The 19,187-nt window shown below is 43.6% G+C and overlaps 1 protein-coding gene across 6 annotated transcripts in view; it reads left to right on the forward strand.

Annotated features, from left to right (window-relative positions):
* The window catches only part of CTIF (cap binding complex dependent translation initiation factor), a 340,733-nt gene that overhangs the window by 110,539 nt on the left and 211,007 nt on the right, over positions 1-19,187 (forward strand). For all 6 annotated transcript variants that reach the window (XM_074952340.1, XM_074952344.1, XM_074952343.1 and 3 more), the window contains 3 exons: positions 8,991-9,064; positions 10,231-10,335; positions 15,318-15,393. In XM_074952340.1, coding sequence (XP_074808441.1) covers positions 8,991-9,064; positions 10,231-10,335; positions 15,318-15,393 — 255 coding nt within the window. The remainder of the gene's footprint in view (positions 1-8,990; positions 9,065-10,230; positions 10,336-15,317; positions 15,394-19,187) is intronic.

Genomic DNA, 19,187 nt, shown 5'->3' on the forward strand with positions numbered 1-19,187 from the left:
AGAGGAAGGCGAAAAACCTCCAGGGCCTCTTCCAATCTGCCCTGGAGGAAAATTCCTTCCCGACCCCAAATTTGGCGATCAGCTAAACCCTGAGCATATGAGCAAGATTCACCAGCTAGATACTACAGAAAATTCTTTCCTGGGTAACTCAGATCCCACCCCATCTAATATCCCATCACAGGCCATTGGGCCTATTTACCATGAATATTTAATTACCAAAACCATGTTATCCCATCATACTATCTCCTCCATAAACTTATCGAGTTTAATCTTAAAGTCAGATAGATCTTTTGCCCCCACTGCTTCCCTTGGAAGGCTGTTCCAAAACTTCACTCCTCTGCTGGTTAGAAACCTTAATCTAATTTCAAGTCTAAACTTCCCAATGACCAGTTTATATCCATTTGTTCTTGTGTCCACATTGGTACTGAGCTGAAATAATTGCTCTCCCTCTCCGGTATTTATCCCTGTGATATATTTATAGAGAGCAATCATATCTCCCCTCAACCTTCTTTTAGTTAGGCTAAACAAGCCAAGCTCCTTGAATCTCCTTTCATAAGTTTTCCATTCCTCGGATCATCCTAGTAGCCCTTCTCTGTACCTGTTCCAGTTTGAAGTCATCCTTCTTAAACATGGGAGACCAGAACTGCACACAGTATTCCAGGTGAGGTCTCACCAGTGCCTTGTATAACGGTACTAAAACCTCCTTATCTCTACTGGAAATAACTCGCCTGATGCATCCCAAGACCACATTAGCTTTTCTCACGGCCATATCACATTGGCGGCTCATAGTCATCCTATGATCAACCAATACTCCAAGGTCCTTCTCCTCCTCTGTTACTTCTAATTGATGCATCCCCAGCTTATAACGAAAATTCTTGTTGTTAATCCCTAAATGCATGACCTTACACTTCTCACTATTAAATTTCATCTTATTACTATTACTCCAGTTTACAAGGTCATCCAGATCCTCCTGTAGGATATCCCTGTCCTTCTCTAAATTGACAATACTTCCCAGCTTTGTATCATCCGCAAACTTTATTAGCACACTCCCACTTTTTGTGCCAAGGTCAGTAATAAAAAGATTAAATAAGATTGGTCCCAAAACCGATCCTTGAGGAACTGCATTGGTCACCTCCCTCCAGCCTGACAGTTCACCTTTCAGTAGGACCCCTTCTAGTCTCCCCTTTAACCGATTCCTTATCCACCTTTCAATTTTCCTATTGATCCCCTGTCAAACTAACAGGCCTATAGTTACCCGGATCACTTTTTTTCCCTTTCTTAAAAGTAGGAACTATGTTAGCAATTTTCCAATCATATGGTACAACCCCTGAGTTTACAGATTCATTAAAAATTCTTGCTAATGGGCTTGCAATTTCATGTGCCAATTCTTTAATATTCTTGGATGAAGATTATCTGGGCCCCCCGATTTAGTCCCATTAAGCTGTTCGAGTTTCGCTTCTACCTCAGATATGGTAATATCTACCTCCATATCCTCATTCCCATTTGTCATGCTACCATTATCCCTAAGATCCTCTTTAGCCTTATTAAAGACTGAGGCAAAGTATTTGTTTAGATATTGGGCCATGCCTAGATTATCCTTGACCTCTACTCCATCCTCAGTGTTTAGTGGTCCCACGTCTTCTTTCTTTGTTTTCTTCTTATTTATGTGGCTATAGAACCTTTTACTATGGGTTTTAATTCCCTTTGCAAGGTCCAACTCTACTTGACTTTTAGCCTGTCTCACTTTATCCCTACATGTTCTCACCTCAATAAGGTAGCTTTCCTTGCTGATCCCTCCCTTCTTCCACTCCCTGTATGCGTTCTGCTTTTTCTTAATTACCTCTCTGAGGTGCTTGCTCATCCAGCTTGGTCTACAACTCCTGCCTATGATTTTTTTCCCCTTTCTTGGGATGCAGGCTTCTGATAGCTTCTGCAGCTTTGATTTAAAATAATCCCAGGCCTCCTCTACCTTTAGATCCATAAATTCTTCAGCTCAATCCACTTCCCTAACTAATTTCCTTAATTTTTGAAAGTCATAGAATCATAGAATATCAGGGTTGGAAGGGACCTCAGGAGGTCATCTAGTCCAACCCCCTGCTCAAAGCAGGACCAATCCCCAATCAAATCATCCCAGCCAAGGCTTTGTCAAGCCTGACCTTAAAAACTTCCAAGGAAGGAGATTCTACCACCTCCCTAGGTAACGCATTCCAGTGTTTCACCACCCTCCTAGTGAAAAAGTTTTTCCTAATATCCAACCTAAACCTCCCCCACTGCAACTTGAGACCATTACTCCTTGTCCTGTCCTCTTCTACCACTGAGAATAGTCTAGAACCATCCTCTCTGGAACCACCTCTCAGGTAGTTGAAAGCAGCTATCAAATCCCCCCTCGTTCTTCTCTTCCGCAGACTAAACAATCCCAGTTCCCTCAGCCTCTCCTCATAAGTCTTGTGTTCCAGACCCGTAATCATTTTTGTTGCCCTTCGCTGGACTCTCTCCAATTTATCCACATCCTTCTTGTAGTGTGGGGCCCAAAACTGGACACAGTACTCAAGATGAGGCCTCACCAATGTCGAATAGAGGGGAACGATCACGTCCCTCGATCTGCTCGCTATGCCCCTACTTATACATCCCAAAATGCCATTGGCCTTATTGGCAACAAGGGCACACTGCTGACTCATATCCAGCTTCTCGTCCACTGTAACCCCTAGGTCCTTTTCCGCAGAACTGCTGCCGAGCCATTCGGTCCCTAGTCTGTAGCTGTGCATTGGGTTCTTCCGTCCTAAGTGCAGGACCCTGCACTTATCCTTATTGAACCTCATCAGGTTTCTTTTGGCCCAATCCTCCAATTTGTCTAGGTCCCTCTGTATCCTATCTCTGCCCTCCAGCGTATCTATCACTCCTCCCAGTTTAGTATCATCTGCAAATTTGCTGAGAGTGCAATCCACACCATCCTCCAGATCATTTATGAAGATATTGAACAAAACCGGCCCCAGGACCGACCCCTGGGGCACTCCACTTGACACCGGCTGCCAACTAGACATGGAGCCATTGATCACTACCCGTTGAGCCCGACAGTCTAGCCAACTTTCTACCCACCTTATAGTACATTCATCCAGCCCATACTTCTTTAACTTGCTGACAAGAATACTGTGGGAGACCGTGTCAAAAGCTTTGCTAAAGTCAAGAAACAATACATCCACTGCTTTCCCTTCATCCACAGAACAGTAATCTCATCATAGAAGGCGATTAGATTAGTCAGGCATGACCTTCCCTTGGTGAATCCATGCTGACTGTTCCTGATCACTTTCCTCTCGAGTAAGTGCTTCAGGATTGATTCCTTGAGGACCTGCTCCATGATTTTTCCGGGGACTGAGGTGAGGCTGACTGGCCTGTAGTTCCCAGGATCCTCCTTCTTCCCTTTTTTAAAGATTGGCACTACATTAGCCTTTTTCCAGTCATCCGGGACTTCCCCCGTTCACCACGAGTTTTCAAAGATAATGGCCAATGACTCTGCAATCACATCCGCCAATTCCTTTAGCACTCTCGGATGCAACTCGTCCGGCCCCATGAACTTGTGCACGTCCAGCTTTTCTAAATAGTCCCTAACCACCTCTTTCTCCACAGAGGGCTGGCCATCTACTCCCCATGTTGCGATGCCCAGCGCAGCAGTCTGGGAGCTGTCCTTGTTAGTGAAGACAGAGGCAAAAAAAGCATTGAGCACATTAGCTTTTTCCACATCCTCTGTCACTAGGTTGCCTCCCTCATTCAGTAAGGGGCCCACACTTTCCTTGGCTTTCTTCTTGTTGCCAACATACCTGAAGAAACCCTTCTTGTTACTCTTGACATCTCTTGCTAGCTGCAGCTCCAGGTGCGATTTGGCCCTCCTGATTTCATTCCTACATGCCCGAGCAATATTTTTATACTCTTCCCTGGTCATATGTCCAAGCTTCCACTTCTTGTAAGCTTCTTTTTTATGTTTAAGATCCGTTAGGATTTCAGCATTAAGCCAAGCTGGTCGCCTGCCATATTTACTATTCTTTCGACTCATCGGGATGGTTTGTCCCTGTAACCTCAACAGGGATTCAGCCCTTTTGAAATCAGAAACCCTAGTTGCAGATTTATTTTTGTTAATCCTTCCGTTCAGTTTGAATTGAATTAGCTCATGATCACTTGAGCCAAGATTGTCCCCTACAACCATTTCTTCTATGAGGTCCTCACGACTCACCAAAGCCAAATCTAAAATGACATCCCCTGTAGTCGGTTCAGCAACTACTTGATGAAGGAATCCATCAGCTATCGCATCTAGGAAAATCTGAGCCCTATTATTATTACTAACACTCGTCCTCCAGTCTATGTCTGGGAAGTTAAAGTCTCCCATGATCATGCAGTTTCCATTAGTATTTACTTCATTAAAAACATTAAAAAGGACTCTATCCATATCCAAATTAGATCCTGGCGGTCTATAGCACACCCCAAGCACTATCCCAGGGGAGGCTCTAATAGTTTTCTTCCCCAATGTAATTTTTGCCCAGATGGACTGTCTTATCCATTTCATCGCTTCTTATTTCTTTACATTCTACCTCACCATTGATATACAATGCTACTCCACCACCTTTACCTTTATTTTGGTCTTTCCTAAACAGCACATACCCTTCCATACCTGTAGTCCAGTCATGACTACTATTCCACAATGTTTCTGTTATCCCTATAATATCTGGTTTCACTTCCTGCACCAGTAGCTCTAGTTCCTCCATTTTGTTACCTAGGCTCCTCGCATAGGTGTACAAAAGTCTTAATTTTTGCTGTTTGGCCTCACTCACATTCTGTACCCTATTAGGCACAGTCATTCTACAGCCAGTATAACCTATTAGACTGGTATCAACACTGCCCTTCCTCCTACCCACGGCTGTATCCTCTCTTACTTCGTTTTCTTTCCTCTCAATGCTAAAATCAGGCGTGGAGATTACCTGGACATCTCCCAACTATCTCCCCCAAATTCCTAGTTCAAAGCTCTCTTAATCAGTTGTGCCAGCCTCCATCCTAGAAGTCTATTTCCTTCCCTACTCAGATGAAGTCCATCCCAAGAGAACTGTCCTCTGTCCATGAATGGCTCCCAGAGGCCATACATCCCAAAGCCCTCCTTATAGCACCACTGCCTAAGCCATCTGTTGATAGTCATAATCTTGTCACACCTTTGTTGCCCTTCTCTAGGAACAGGCAGAATCCCACTAAAGATCACCTGAGCCTCGATTTCCTTAAGCGTCTTCCCCCTGCCTAGCATAGTCTCCCTTAATACTTTCCAGTGAGAATCTAGCCGTATCATTTGTTCCCACATGAAGGATAATTAGGGGATTCTTTCCTGCTCCCTTTAGAATCTTTTTCAACCTCAGGTCTACATCCCGTATCTTAGCACCTGGAAGACAGTACACCCTCCTATTCTCTGGATCAGCTCTGGTTACAGGCCTGTCTATTCTTCTCAGTAAAGAGTCCCAGTCACATAGACCTGCCTTTTCCTGGTGACGGTGCTATTCTCCAGTCTATCCCCTGTTCCCTCTGGCTGCAAGTCCTATTGTCCCTTGTAATCGTCTTTAACCCATCCTGTATCCTCCTGGGGCTCATATTTGGTGTAGTCTCCATTAACTCTTCCCCTTTTCCTATAGGACTAGCCACTCTTCTCTTCTTCCTTGCCCTTCCACCTTTGGTGACTACCTGCTGAGCCCCTTCTTCATTTTCCAACTCTGCAAACCTATTCTTGAGCTCTATTTCTCCTTCACTAGCCAGACTCATAGCTGGTCATTTGCTTGTGCCATCACTATGTTATGTGGGCACATGTGCTGTGACTGCACACACATTAGGCACACCACTGATGTAGATTTTGTCCACCTGCATTTGTGCACACAGGATTTTGAGAACAGAGTCCCTAACGTGTCTAGTCCCATAATGTGTGTAGGATCTGTTTGATCAATTCTCCTTAATCCGTCTAAGCATTTATAATGCTCTCATCACTCTGTCTTTCAATCAGCACTGTTAATTAGTCCATTAATTTTTGGGAGTAATATTCCAACTCCACTTGAGTACAAATGCTTATTTAAACCCACGTGTTGGGTCATTGGGATCTTGAAGTTTAAAGCTGATTATAGTTATAATTGCCGTCCCAGGGAACTATCTTAAAATACCTTTTGCATCAGGATTTGAGAACCAGCCTCTTTGATTACTGAGTTTCAGGACCATACTGAGAGCTTTTCAGTGTCCACAGCTATGCCTTGTATAGGCTTCCATATACATGCCTTGTATAGTCTTACATATATACTACCTCACTGGTCCTTCAGTTCGCCAAGACTTCACAACTGAATACCACGGCTTTTAAATTGTGATTGAAATCTATTTAAAAAGTTGACTTGAAATAAAAATCTTAAGTGTGGAGGGACATATGCATTGAAGTGAGTGACTGAAATGGAGCACAGTGTTTTACCGATTGATCCATGTAACTTTAACTAGAGAACTGGGTAACTGAATAGCTCAGGTTTCAGAGTAGCAGCCATGTTAGTCTGTATTCGCAAAAAGAAAAGGAGTACTTGTGGCACCTTGGAGACTAAGAAATTTATTTGAGCATAAGCTACAGCTCACTTTATCGGATGCATTCAGTGGAAAATGAATAGCTCAGGACACTGATTATGGGCTATGGAAGGGATCCTCCCCACCCTGCAGTGTATTCTGTTTTGTTTTGTTGTTTCCTTCCTCTGAAACATCAAAGATGGCCACAGCTGGAGATGGGACATGGAATGGGGTGGGCCGGTACTTCGAGGTGGCACAGAGCAGTGGTTCTCAACCAGGGGTACATGTACCCCTGAGGGTACACAGAGGTCTTCCAGGGGGTACATCAACCCATCTAGATGTTTGCTTAGTTTTACAACAGGCTACATAAAAAGCACTAGTGAAGTCCGTACCAGCTAAAATTTCATACACGCCTCCCAGGCTGCTTGTCCCAGTCTGTTTGCCCAACTAGTGAAGATTGAGACCTGTTAGGTTTCACAGACTGGTTGGCTCAAGGGACCGATAACTCTATGCAGTCTTTTCCTTCTTGACTGCTGGTTCAAATCCTACTCAGGTTGGTAGTGAGTGATGGAAAGTTGTTGCCATTTGATGGCTATATGGTGGCCACTGTATGGTTGAGGTATGTTGGTAGGGCAGTACAGAGAATGCTTGCTTATACTGATGTTATGTATGTTGCAACCATTCTGTGGACAAACAGAAGAGTAAAGACTTCAGAGCTGTCAAGCCAACACTTTCTCCTAGCACCATTTCACTTTGAAAAGAAAATGCAAGGAACTCAGTTTGACTTTGTTTTCTTAAAACACTTGGGTTTCCCCCCTATGTTTGCAACACAAGTGGTTCGATACATATCAGGGAGGATGAAATGCTGTGTGCTGACCTACTGTGTATTTGCGTTCACACCATTTATGTAGTTAAGTTCATATCTTAGTGGGGCTGCAGTAGTCAGATGATTGTTAAGTGTAAATGTTGACAGCGAGTATCCTATGTGCTCAAGGTAAGCAGCTTTGCTGGAGATAACAGAGTGATTTTGCCTCCGAAACAGTGGCGTTCCTCCGAGGTCCTTCACCCGATGCGTGTCGATGAGGAAGGTGGACAGAAACTGCACATTTATGACAGGCTAATCTGGGGCTATGAAACAAAAGGACAAAGCATTCATCTCCCTTAGCTAAGTGCTTGTTGCTCAAAGGGTAGTGCCTTTGGAAAGAACTAAAGAATGTTTCAGTAAACTGTAAGCGTGACGTCATTCAGTGGTTTGTGTGGGAGCTAACAATGGCCCTGTACTTCCAAAGTCTTCGGGCTAGTCCTATCAGACCTCCCCCTCCCATCCCTCCATAATGCTAATTTTTTGTACGTTATGGAGTTGGGCACCCGAGCTCTTCTAGTCTGCAGTGGTGACACATAGTAATGGCACAATTATCATGTGAGTTATGTGGTATCGTGATATCTCATGATCTGATATTGTGCTGAGCCAGAAGAAATGGTGTTACTGTCGGATCTCGAGCAGTAATTATCACAGCTGTAAACCATAAAGGTGTCTGATGTCTCGTCAAATAACTCAGCCTGGTGAAATGCTGGGGTGTTGTTGTTTTTGTATCTCTGTAGATAAGGAGAGCTCTCTTGTCGTGACCGCTAAAACTGCTTCACAGTTAGCTACAAAAAGGGACCCCCTTAAAATTCAGGGAAATGGATATGTAGCTGGATTGGATTTGATTCAGTCAGGGCCAAATCTGAGGGATGAGCTCGCTGGCCAGCAAGCCTTAAACCTGGCAAACTGTTTCCTCTGTGAAGCCAAGTCCTGATAGACCCTGTAAGGCTTACAAGTCAAGGTTTGGGAGGGAGGGATGTCACACCTAGATCACAGCCAGAGCCAGAGCCCTCTCCTTATCAGGAGAAGTCCCCTGGCATTCTAAGTCAATGCTTTCTCCTTCCAAGTGGCTTGTGCTGGTGAATGGGGGGACATAATGCCATCAGGGACATCATGGTGGCCAAACTTCTTCCAAACATTATCCCTCCCCAACACCCAGTTTCTGCCTTGTTCCCGTCAGTCCTGGATCATTCCCAGTTCCCCATGGCTGCTCATGGTTGAGTTGACACCAAATTCTCTGGAGTAATTGGGGCAGGTTTCGGCTCCACCTAATTTACCAACTTTTCAGTTTGTGCAATGAGACTTCATATTCAAATTTTCATTGGACCAGAGAAAACCTGTCCCTGTGAGTTATCACCTTCTTAAAATAGGGGTTAAAAATGGGAAAGCCTAACAAGTCTCAGAAGCAATTGGGGAAATGTGAGACCCACCCAAAATGCTGTTCATTGTAGTGTGTCTGTATTTCATCCAGATGAAGAGTGTTGCTAATACTCAGTGGCAGAGTTATATGTTGGGTCAGGAAGCTCATCGTAATTCCTCAAGAATAACAATTCTTTCCCCTCTTTTTTAGAATGGCAACAAAGACAACTCCCTGGACATGTTGGGGACAGATATCTGGGCAGCCAATACCTTTGATTCCTTCAGGTAAGCTCCTTTAAAAGCCCTTTTACAAGACAGATGGAATATGACCTCTTTTGTCCTTCTCCTCAGGGCTCTTCTATAGACATGCAAGCATTGCAACTTGGAGACTGTCATGCCTCCTCCTCTCCAGTCCAGTTCCTTGTCCTAAGTGCAGATAATGTGCACCTTATTTTTGCTGGAGTTCAACCTAGAGGAGGTCGGTAGGATTGTTTGCACACCAAACATCTGAAAGGTGCACTGATGTGACTAGTTTAAGGTGATGTCTATGCTACAGTTGGAGGTGTGATTGCACATTGTGGAGGCATATCACTGCCAGCTTGAATAAAAATAGCAGTGAAGACGTGGTGGCACTTGGCTGTACAAGCCCTCCCAGAACCCTGGATACATACTCATATCCCTAGCTTGCACAGGGGTCCATGCTCCGTGTCTTCACTGCTGTTTTTAACCATGCTAGCTACCTGAGCTGCAATAACACCTCCAGTTGCTGTGTAGGCATGCCCATATCTGTCGAGGAATCTTGATACACAAAAGCGAAGAGGCCTCTCAGGATCTTGGGCGAATCTAGTTGTTTGTCCATATATCAGCAGTGCGCACATGCAGTTTGCATCAGTACTTGTGGCAGGAGCTCTTCAGTTTCCATTCCAGCACGTGGGCACTGAGAGGGTACTGCTCCAATAAACCACGAAAGATTAAATCAATAAAATAAACTTTCCTCCCAGCTCTGTGCTCCATTCTGTGCTGTCCATAGAGCACTGCAGGCTTTGCTCTCGGGAGGGAGGGGTCCTCCTTGGCACTTGTTGATCCTGTGCCCCAGGCTATGTAATGCACATTCCAGCAGGGATCTTCCAAGCAAGAGATGAGGATTCTTGAGAGGGCATCTCCACTGCATGGACCAGACTAGCTGCTGCAGCAAAAGACTGAGGGGAACTTTTCAAAAGCTAAGAGCATGTGCAGCTAAGAAGGTTTAGATGCTGCACCTAAAGTTTTTATTAAGGGCAGTTAAGTGTGGCAGTGTAAAAGCTGGAGGTACCTGGTCAGGGACTGCTGGAAGTAGAAGCTATGTCTCCAGAGACAATAGCCTTTGGAAAGTAATGGGCAAGTATAGATGATATGCTCTCCCCAGCATGAACACATTTCATTAATAGTGTGTTCTCCCTCTCCCTTCCTAGTGGTGCAACCTGGGATTTACAGCCTGAAAAGCTGGACTTCACACAGTTTCACAGGAAGCTCCGGAACACCCCCAAACACCCGCTCCCGCACATAGACAGAGAAGGGTAAGTGCCGTGGTGTCGTCTTCTCTCATACTGTGTGGGTGTGTGCGTGGGTGTTTGCGTGCATGCGCTTGGCTTCAGGGTGGGGAAACACGAATGGGTCACAAGTGGCAGGTATTAGAAATTTGAAGTGGAAGCTTGGGTGATCTCCTGGGGGGGCTAGTGTGGAACTGTTCCATTGCTTTGACCAGGCCAGTTTCCAACAAATATGGGGCCAAACTAAATCCCTTAGAGTCAAACATCCCTTAACTATGGGAAGGACTAGATCCCAGTTCTCTGATTTGGGTCCATCTCTGGTTTAAAAAATCCTAAGGGACACGGCTTCCACCTCTTTTTTTCTCTAGCAAGATTTCCACAGTGCTATAGTGAAACACGAAAATATTCTTCATAAATTTTCCTTGCCATAATTTCATCCTATATCTCCTAGCCATAAACCTGTGTACATTATTAAACAGTCCCTCTCTATCCTTGGCATTTACACAGTCTAAATGCTTTTACACTGAGGCTGTATTCCTCCATTGTTGTATAAAGCTACAAATATTTACTGATAATGTTTCCAGTCCTTCTTCATAAATCAGTCCTTGCAGTCCCTTCGTCATCTTTGTTCTTCTTAGTTTATCAACCTGAGCCTCCTCCAGGTGCTTAGGTGTCCAGTACTTTGAGCAGTATTCTAGGTGTGACTCACCAGTGGTGGAGAAAGAAATCATTGCTTCACTGTTCAAGGCTTCTGCAAGTTGAGAAGTTGCCAGATCTTAATGTGGGTGGTCTCCCCTCTCCCAGCCAGTCAGTTCTGGCACCTAAACATTGACCAGTTAAGGAGCAATGCTGGCTATGGATATGGAGGCCGCTACATATTCTGTATGTTCTAGTTATGGCAAGATATCAGTCAATCCTTGATGTAACTCCGTAAAGTCTCCCGCAAATGGAAGGGTATAGTTTCTTTAGAGATAAGGATATAGTTACTCCAGGGCTAAATTTGGCCTCAGATAGTGCTCACTTTTGTCTGAAGAGGGATGAAAAAGTATGTTCCTGTTTAGAAGGAGTGACCGAAAGGATTAGAAATGCCTTTTATGTAATGAAGCCAGATGGCACTCATTCAGTTTTTCCATTTGCTGGAAAAAAATTTCAAAGTTTCAAGTACATTAAAATGTACCCCTCTGGGACTGAATGTTTAGTTAAGCATTGTATCGCAATTGGTGGAGCATCCCAAGGACAGGACTTGGTAACTTTCCATTTTAGATAGCAGTGTGGGAGACCAGGCCCTTGAACTGGTGAGAAGCAAAGCATGCTATCTTCGTGGTGCGCTTAGAACATTGGCCTAGGTCTTTGTGGACTGGCGTTCTATGGAGTTTATAAATAGCATCTTAAAGAATAGCTAGAATAACCTCTAAAGCATTTTTAACTGGTGATATTTTTGTCTACCTCTGTTTTTAAGAATTTTGTACAAAGGGTGCTATGTAAAAATCAAATACATTGTGCTCAAGATCTCGTGGCTCTTTTCAGACAATCACAGCCATCAGAGGTGAAAGAGACCTTTTATATTCATTGGATCATCCGCCCTGCTAATGCAGGATTCTTTTGCACTATAGTAGATGTGTTCACCAATTTCTAATTGAGCGATTGCATTCGTGCTATATTCAGATTTACCTGATACAGTGTTATTAATTTTCTGCCCTGAATTGGCATGCAGTGTTGCTGGGTGCCATTAAAAAGTTGTATTGTTTCATTGCAGAGGTGGCTGGATTTCAGCCGGGCAATGATTCTGCAGTTCAGAGTTTGCTTTGGGCTCCTTTTGGATGAAAGGCACTAGACAAATAAGTCTTTAATTCTACACTATTGAATGTTGGTTTGGGGTTTCTTTATCAGAGTCCAACGTAAATCCACAATAGCAAGGATAAAGACAAAACCCTATGCTTAATTCACCTTGTTATGCTCATTTGTTACAGGGACAGCGAGTGATCTTACTGACTATAGTTGCTCAGTTCAAAAGGATGTGTCAGGAATGTCTTTGTGGGCTACCTCATATGCATAATGTAGCTTAAATGCAGCAGGTTTTAGTGGGGGCGGACTCTTGGCAGGTTGATTGGAAATTAAAACTTTATAGTAATAAACTACAACTTTAGGCCTTGATCCTGCAGTTGGATCAGCATGGGTAGATCTGTGTGTCAACGTGGAGCCCTGTTGAAAGCAGTGGGCCACCATTTAGATGCAAGAGGCCACCCATGTGAATCTGATTGCAGGACTGGGGCTTTATTTTTGTTTGTTGCCTTTCACACAAAGTGTGCACCAGAACTCTTACCAGAACTAAATAATACAGCTGCCGAATTGAAATAAGAAGGGATAGCAGAAATAAAAAAGTGAAATGAACATCATCAACTTAACAGCCATGCTTGAGTTTGAAAAGATTTCCCAATAATTGTCAGTAATACAAGTTACAAATAACCCCGACTAGAATTGAAAGACCAGAGAACAGTTTTTGTCTCTCTTTTTGAGTTTGCTTACTTTGTGCATTCAGCAGCATTTTGTTTAGACACAGCTTCTCTCTCTCTATCTCCTGGATAGTCAGCTAGTTAGTCAATTTCTCCTTTTGCTTGTGCTGGTTTTTTGTTCATCCAGGGACAGTGGGAAGAAAAACTTAAAGCTCATGTTCTGTTATGTCCACTGTGATCCCTAAATCCTTTTCAGAGTCACTGTTTTCCAGGATACAGTCCCACATTCTGTTGGTACGACCTGCACTCTTTGTTCCTGGGTGTATGACCTTGCATTTGGCTGTAATGCATTTTGATTGAATGGGCCCACCTTGCCAACTGATCCAAATCACTCTGTGTGACTGTGCTATCATCATTATTTACCTACCAATCTTTGTGTCATCTGCAAATTTTATCAGCAGTGATTTTATGTTTACTTCAGATCATTGATGAAAATATTGAATAGTGTGGGGCCTGGAACCAATTTCTGCAGAACTCCACTGGAAACACCTCCATTTGATGATGATTCCCCATTGACAACTACTTCGTGAGATGTCTCAGTTAGCCAGTTCCTCATCCATTTAATGTGCGATTCATTAAATATTCTATAGTGCTATTTTTTTAATCAGAATGTCATGTGATACTAAATCACGTGCCTTACAAAAGTCTACTACATCTGCATAGTTCCCTTTTATCAATCAAACTTGTAATCTTATCAAAAAATGAAATCGGGTTTGTTTGACAAGTTCTGTTTTTCATAAAAACATGTTGACTGGCATTAATTATATTTCCATCCTTTATTTCTTTATTAACTGAATCCTGTGTCAGCTTTTCTGTTATTTTTCCTGGGATTGATGTCAGGCTAATTGGTTTATAATTACAGTAGTTGGGTCATCCCACTTATCGTTTATGTGCACTGGCATAACACTAGAACTCCTCCAGTCTTCTGGAATTTTCCTGGTATTCCAAGGTTTATTAAAAGAGAATATCAGTAGGCCAGAAATTTTTTTCTAGCCAACTCTTTTAGGACTCCTGGATGTGGTTAACCTGACCTCCTGATTTAGAAATGTTTATCCCTAGTAGATACTGTTTAGTATCCTCCTTAGTTACTAATGGACTGAAAAGTTGTTCATTATCTTCATGTAATATGAGTACATCATCCTGCTTCTTTCCAAATAGAGAACACTAATATTTATGGAACAGTGTTGCTTTTTCTGTTTTGTTAACAAGTTTACTTTACTATCTCCACCTAGTAATTGCCCTGTAGCATTGTTAGGATTTCTTTGTTCCTGATGTTCTTAATAAACTGAAACAAAACATATTTATTGCCCTTAGTGTTGCCATGGATTTGTCCCTGATTTCTCTTGCTTCCTTTATCAGCTTTCTACACTTCATAACTTATAATTTATATTGATTGCTGTCTACTTCTCCTTTTATCCATTTGTTATATTATCTTTTTTAAACTATTTGCAGCCTTCACTTCCCCACCGAACTCAGATAGGCTTTAACCCAAAGTTGTTGTCTTCCTCAATTGTGGAATCAGTTTATTTTTGGCCATCTAATGAAGACTTCTTAAAGAACTCAGAATTTTCATACACATTTGTCTAACTTTTTCCTCTCAGTTTTGCTCATAATTTTCCTCAGATTTGGGAAATTAGCCTTTTTGAAGCACACAGTATATATATTACTGGTTGGGACTGTCCTTTGTTTATCTGTACTAACTGATCAGTCACGATCACTGGCCGAATTGAACATACATTAAATATTTGTAACCATATTTTAAAATCCAGTAACGGAAAGCACTTCTCTTTAGTTTTATTATATTTTTATTAAGGTTTATATGTATACGTCCTTATAACTCGAACAAGAAGGCAGGGATGAAAATTGCTGAGAAAATTGCAAATGCATCCGATGAAGTGAGCTGTAGCTCACGAAAGCTTATGCTCAAATAAATTTGTTAGTCTCTAAGGTGCCACAAGTACTCCTTTTCAGCTAACATTCAGGGAGAGATAAAGGTGTTGCATGTGTGAATCTCCCATTTGAGCTCAAACTCTGCAGCTTTCCAGGCCCTTCTTTTTTAACCTTCTGTCCCCTTCTGTCCTTTTCTTTAAAAAAAAAAAAATCCTCTATAAATCTGACACTGACCTATGCTTGAACCAGGGATGAGTGCTGAGAATTACAGTACACTGGGAAACGTAAGGGATACAGACAGTTGTGCCAAAGTTTCTCATGCAAAAAATGTTCATGCACACAGAAACAAATAGTCATTGGTGCAAACAGATCTTGGAGAGGCAGTTATCTGTTTGGCATGGATGGTTATCTGTGTGCATGTGGATGTTTAGGAGGCACGGGTTATTTGGCCCAGAGTTCTTTTCTCCCCATTCTTTTTTCCCCCCCATTTAAAGGTAGAAAACTAAACTCCGTCTGTGGTGGGTGAGAAACGTTAACTTTGGTTTCAATGGAGGTTTCACATGCTTTTTTTTTTTTTTTTAAATTTTGTTGTTGTTCCTGGCTCAGGCTTGGAAAAGGGAAGCACGAGGATGGAGACGGAATCAATCTGAATGACATAGAGAAAGTCCTTCCCGTCTGGCAGGTATGTTTTGGTGGCACCGTATTGCTGATATATTGCTATTTTTCCCATTTGTTCGTATTGCTGATGAAGATGGCACCTTCTCTTGTGCTGTACCCCCCATGGTTAGAGATCTAGCTGGTTATGTAAATTTAAGTCCTGTGGTCAGCTAGCTGTGATGTTTGTGTAATCCACAAGAGGGGAGTGTGGGTTTTTGTCTGCTGTTTGGGGGCTGTTTCTTTGAGTCTGCTGTCACTTCCAGCTAAGGAACATAGACCTAGATTCACAGACGCACTTAGGTGCCTAAACCACAGATTTAGGCACTTAAGTCCCAGTTTTGAACTTCACTTGTTCACAGAACTCCCGCTGAACCTGTAGGTGCCTAAACTCAGTCAGCACCTTGCTTTTTGTTCTAAAAGCTCCTTAAGCACCTGTTTCTGCCTCTGGACATGCGCACTGCTGCCTCGTTCTAGGTGTCCGGATGTGTGTCTCCTGCCCAAGCACCAGAGCAAGTCATGAACCAGGGGAAGACAGGCATTCAGCTGCCTAATTCACAGGCAGGGCTTGATCCAGTAGCGTGCTCAGAGGCCACCTACTAGATTAGGTCCCCATAGGGGAGTTTACAGAAGAAAGCTGGGGAGAGAGGAGGAGAGTCTCCCTTATAACATTTAGCCCAGTGGTTAGGGTAGGCTGAAGACCCCGCCCCGTTCAGGTCCCCCCTCACCTGTGGGGGAGAAGGGATTTAAACAGGGATCTGCCACCTCTCAGATGAGTGCTCTACTCATTGGGCTATGGGATATTCTGGTGTGGGGTTCCCTCAGTCTCTCCTGTTGAAGCTGTTGCAATGTGGATAAATAAGTAAAGAGTCATGTGGGCCAGAGGGGGAGAGTGCGCACAAGCAGAAGAATCACTCTGTAGCTTGGTGCTTAGAGCACTCACCCAGGAGATAGATGAGAGACCCAGGGTCCAGTCAAAATCTGGTCATTGCTCCAATGACTCTTTTTACTTCGTTATCCACAGTGGAACTGCTTCAACAGGAGACACGGAGGGACTCCTCCTCCCAGCTTTATGCCTTGGGCATCTAACTCCAAAGAGGTTTCCCTGTTGTGGGTGGCTAGCGGAGATCTGCACCGAGCTCAGCAGGAAGGCTGGGGCTTTGCACACCCCCCTCTTGTTGGTATCTTCCATTGGTAGTTTAGGCAGCTCCTTGTCAGTATGTTGGCTTTTATGAATCGCATTCTGAGGCCCCTCTCTCTCCCCATTCATTGTATAGGGAGCTTAGGAGCCTACCGCAGGCTGCGTGAATCGCAGTGTGTTCCTGTGATTTTCTAGGCACCTAAAAGTTATGGCGTTGTCATGCTCAGCGTCACAACATCTAAGTACCGTTGTGAATCCAGACTGTAGTCCTTTAGTTCAAGTAGCATGACCTCATGCTTGACACTCTGAAAGGCTCCAGTTCAAGTCCTGCTGTTAGGCCAAGCGGGGTCCCTGTGTCACTTGAAATACTCAGTGAAGCGTTTATATATGGCTTATTGTCTTGAAAAAAATTCTCTAGCCCTTTCCTTTCCGGGATCCATTCTCCCCAGACACCTTTCCACTAGAATAGTTACGGCTAAACTGTCTTTGACACTCTGGTACAGCAGCCTATGTGGTAAGTGGGGAGAAGGCTTTCAGGTTAATAATTCCTGTTGAGTTTGCCTGCTGGTCTGTCTCAGTTACGCTTCACTTGCTAGTGTCCCAAACCAGAAAGGAGCTGAGCACCTGCATTTCCTGTTGGACTCAGCGAAAGCTGAATATGTTTGGTTCCTCTCTGGGTCAGATCATATCTGAGACTTGAGAATCACCCCCTTCCTTGCCTCCAGAACTGAAGAATTAGAATATCTTGCGTGTGATGAGGTGGGTGATCCTCTGTTCTCAGCTACCGAGCAAAAAGTACTCCAATATCTTGAAGGACTTCCTGAACTCTGCCAATGTTTAAACCTCTTCTTCTGGAGTGTTTGGCTTTTTTCACACCTGATGTGTCCACTACAAACCCATTGCCTTTGAATACTTTGGCCCTAATTATTCTCTCACACTGTTCTTACACCTTTTTAAATCCATTGATTTCAATGTGTTAATCCTGATTTATACCAGTGTCAGAGGAGAATCAGTCCCTGTATGTTATATTGAGCCTTTGATAATAGCTTTACTTTGAGACATGACCTTTGCCGCATGTGACTTGGGAACCTGAATTGTTATTCAGTCAAAGACCCATCACAAAGACCTACTGTTTTAATTTGGTGTATCAATTTTGCCTGTAGGCAGATTTGTAGAATATTATGTTTATTTCAAAGACCTGTTATATGTGCATGTGTTATCACATGTGCATATGAAAGCTAAGAGCCGTGCAGTTACTGCTATGGATTTATCGCGTGCAGCGTTGACAAGCAAAATACTTACTGGCAGCTGGTGTAAGCCTGATAGATCATTGTTAACTGGATTTGAATGTAATCATGTAGCGCTGGCAATGACTGGTTTGCTGTTTATCACTCTCTTTTAAATGAACCTTAGGAATATAATGCTAGATTCACAAAGATTCTTCGGCGCCTAAACCCCAGACTTAGGCACCTAGTCTGGGTTTTGGGGCTAAGTCCAGTTATAGGCTCCATTGAAATCCACAAAACTCTTACCAAATCCTGTAGGCGCTTAAATTCACTCAGCACCTAAATTTCCAGGGTAAATGTTCCCTTGGCGCCTATGTTTCTGCCTCTGAGCATGTGCGCTGCTGCCTCAATCTAAGCATCTTGACACCTAGGTCCTGCTTAAGCCCTAGAGTGATTCATGACCCTGGAAGATAGGCATTAGTCCACCTGTTTTGCATTCATGGCCCAATCTAGTAGATGTGCTTTGGGGCCTTCTGCCCCATGGAGTCCCTTTCAAAATCTGGCCGGGTGCAGAGGTGATAGTGCCCAGCTTATAATGTTCAGCCTGGTGGATCAGTCTCTCTCCTGCGAGCTGCAGGAAATCCCTGTTCAAATGTTGTCTCCCCTAGTGGCAGAGGGGGGAATTGAACCTGGGTCCCCCACATCGTAGCTGAGTCCTCTAACTACTGAACTAAAAGTTACAAGGTGGACGGCAGCACCACCTCAACCTCCTCCTTGTCCCACAAGCAGGGGTTCCTGTTTGTGAATCGCTAGCAGAGAGAGGCACCTCCCTGTTGCCGGGAAGTAGGCTTCTAACTCCATGAGAGTTGCAGGGCTTAGCACACATCCCTCTCATTGGTGTCTCCCATTGGCTAGCTTTGGCAGCTCTCTGCCAAGTGTGCTCGCTTTTGTGGATTGAGTTCTGAGATGCCTGTCTCTCCCCGTTCATTGTATAGGGAGCCTAGATGCCAAGCTCCAGTTCTGTGAATTGCAGTGTTGTTCCTGTGATTTTTTTCTAGCCACCTAGACCTTGTGCCACTGAGTGTTACAGCACCCAAGTGCCGTTGCAAATCTAGCCCCATAGTGCATAAGCATGTTAGAAAAAGCGTTGGTGTAAGGGTAGGAAAACAGCTCAGGGTGGTGTGAGCTCTTCAAAATCTTGTGAGTGGCTTGTTGATAAGCACCTTATAACTGGACAATTACTGCTTCCAGTTCATCTGCCAGGACCTGTGTGTTAACAGTTCCCTGTATGGTGGAGAGAAAACCTGCGTGGGCAGAGTGCTGAACTGAATGTACTAATAGGTCTCGTCTGTAGTTCTATGATGCATTACATTTTACGTGGCTAAGAATTCTGAGCTCTTTCTCAGTCTTGATAGCATTGATGAGGCATGCCAAGTAGAGGCAAAAGGAACCTTT

The sequence above is a fragment of the Natator depressus genome, chromosome 5 (genome assembly GCF_965152275.1).
Source record: "Natator depressus isolate rNatDep1 chromosome 5, rNatDep2.hap1, whole genome shotgun sequence".
NCBI lineage: Eukaryota > Metazoa > Chordata > Testudines > Cheloniidae > Natator > Natator depressus.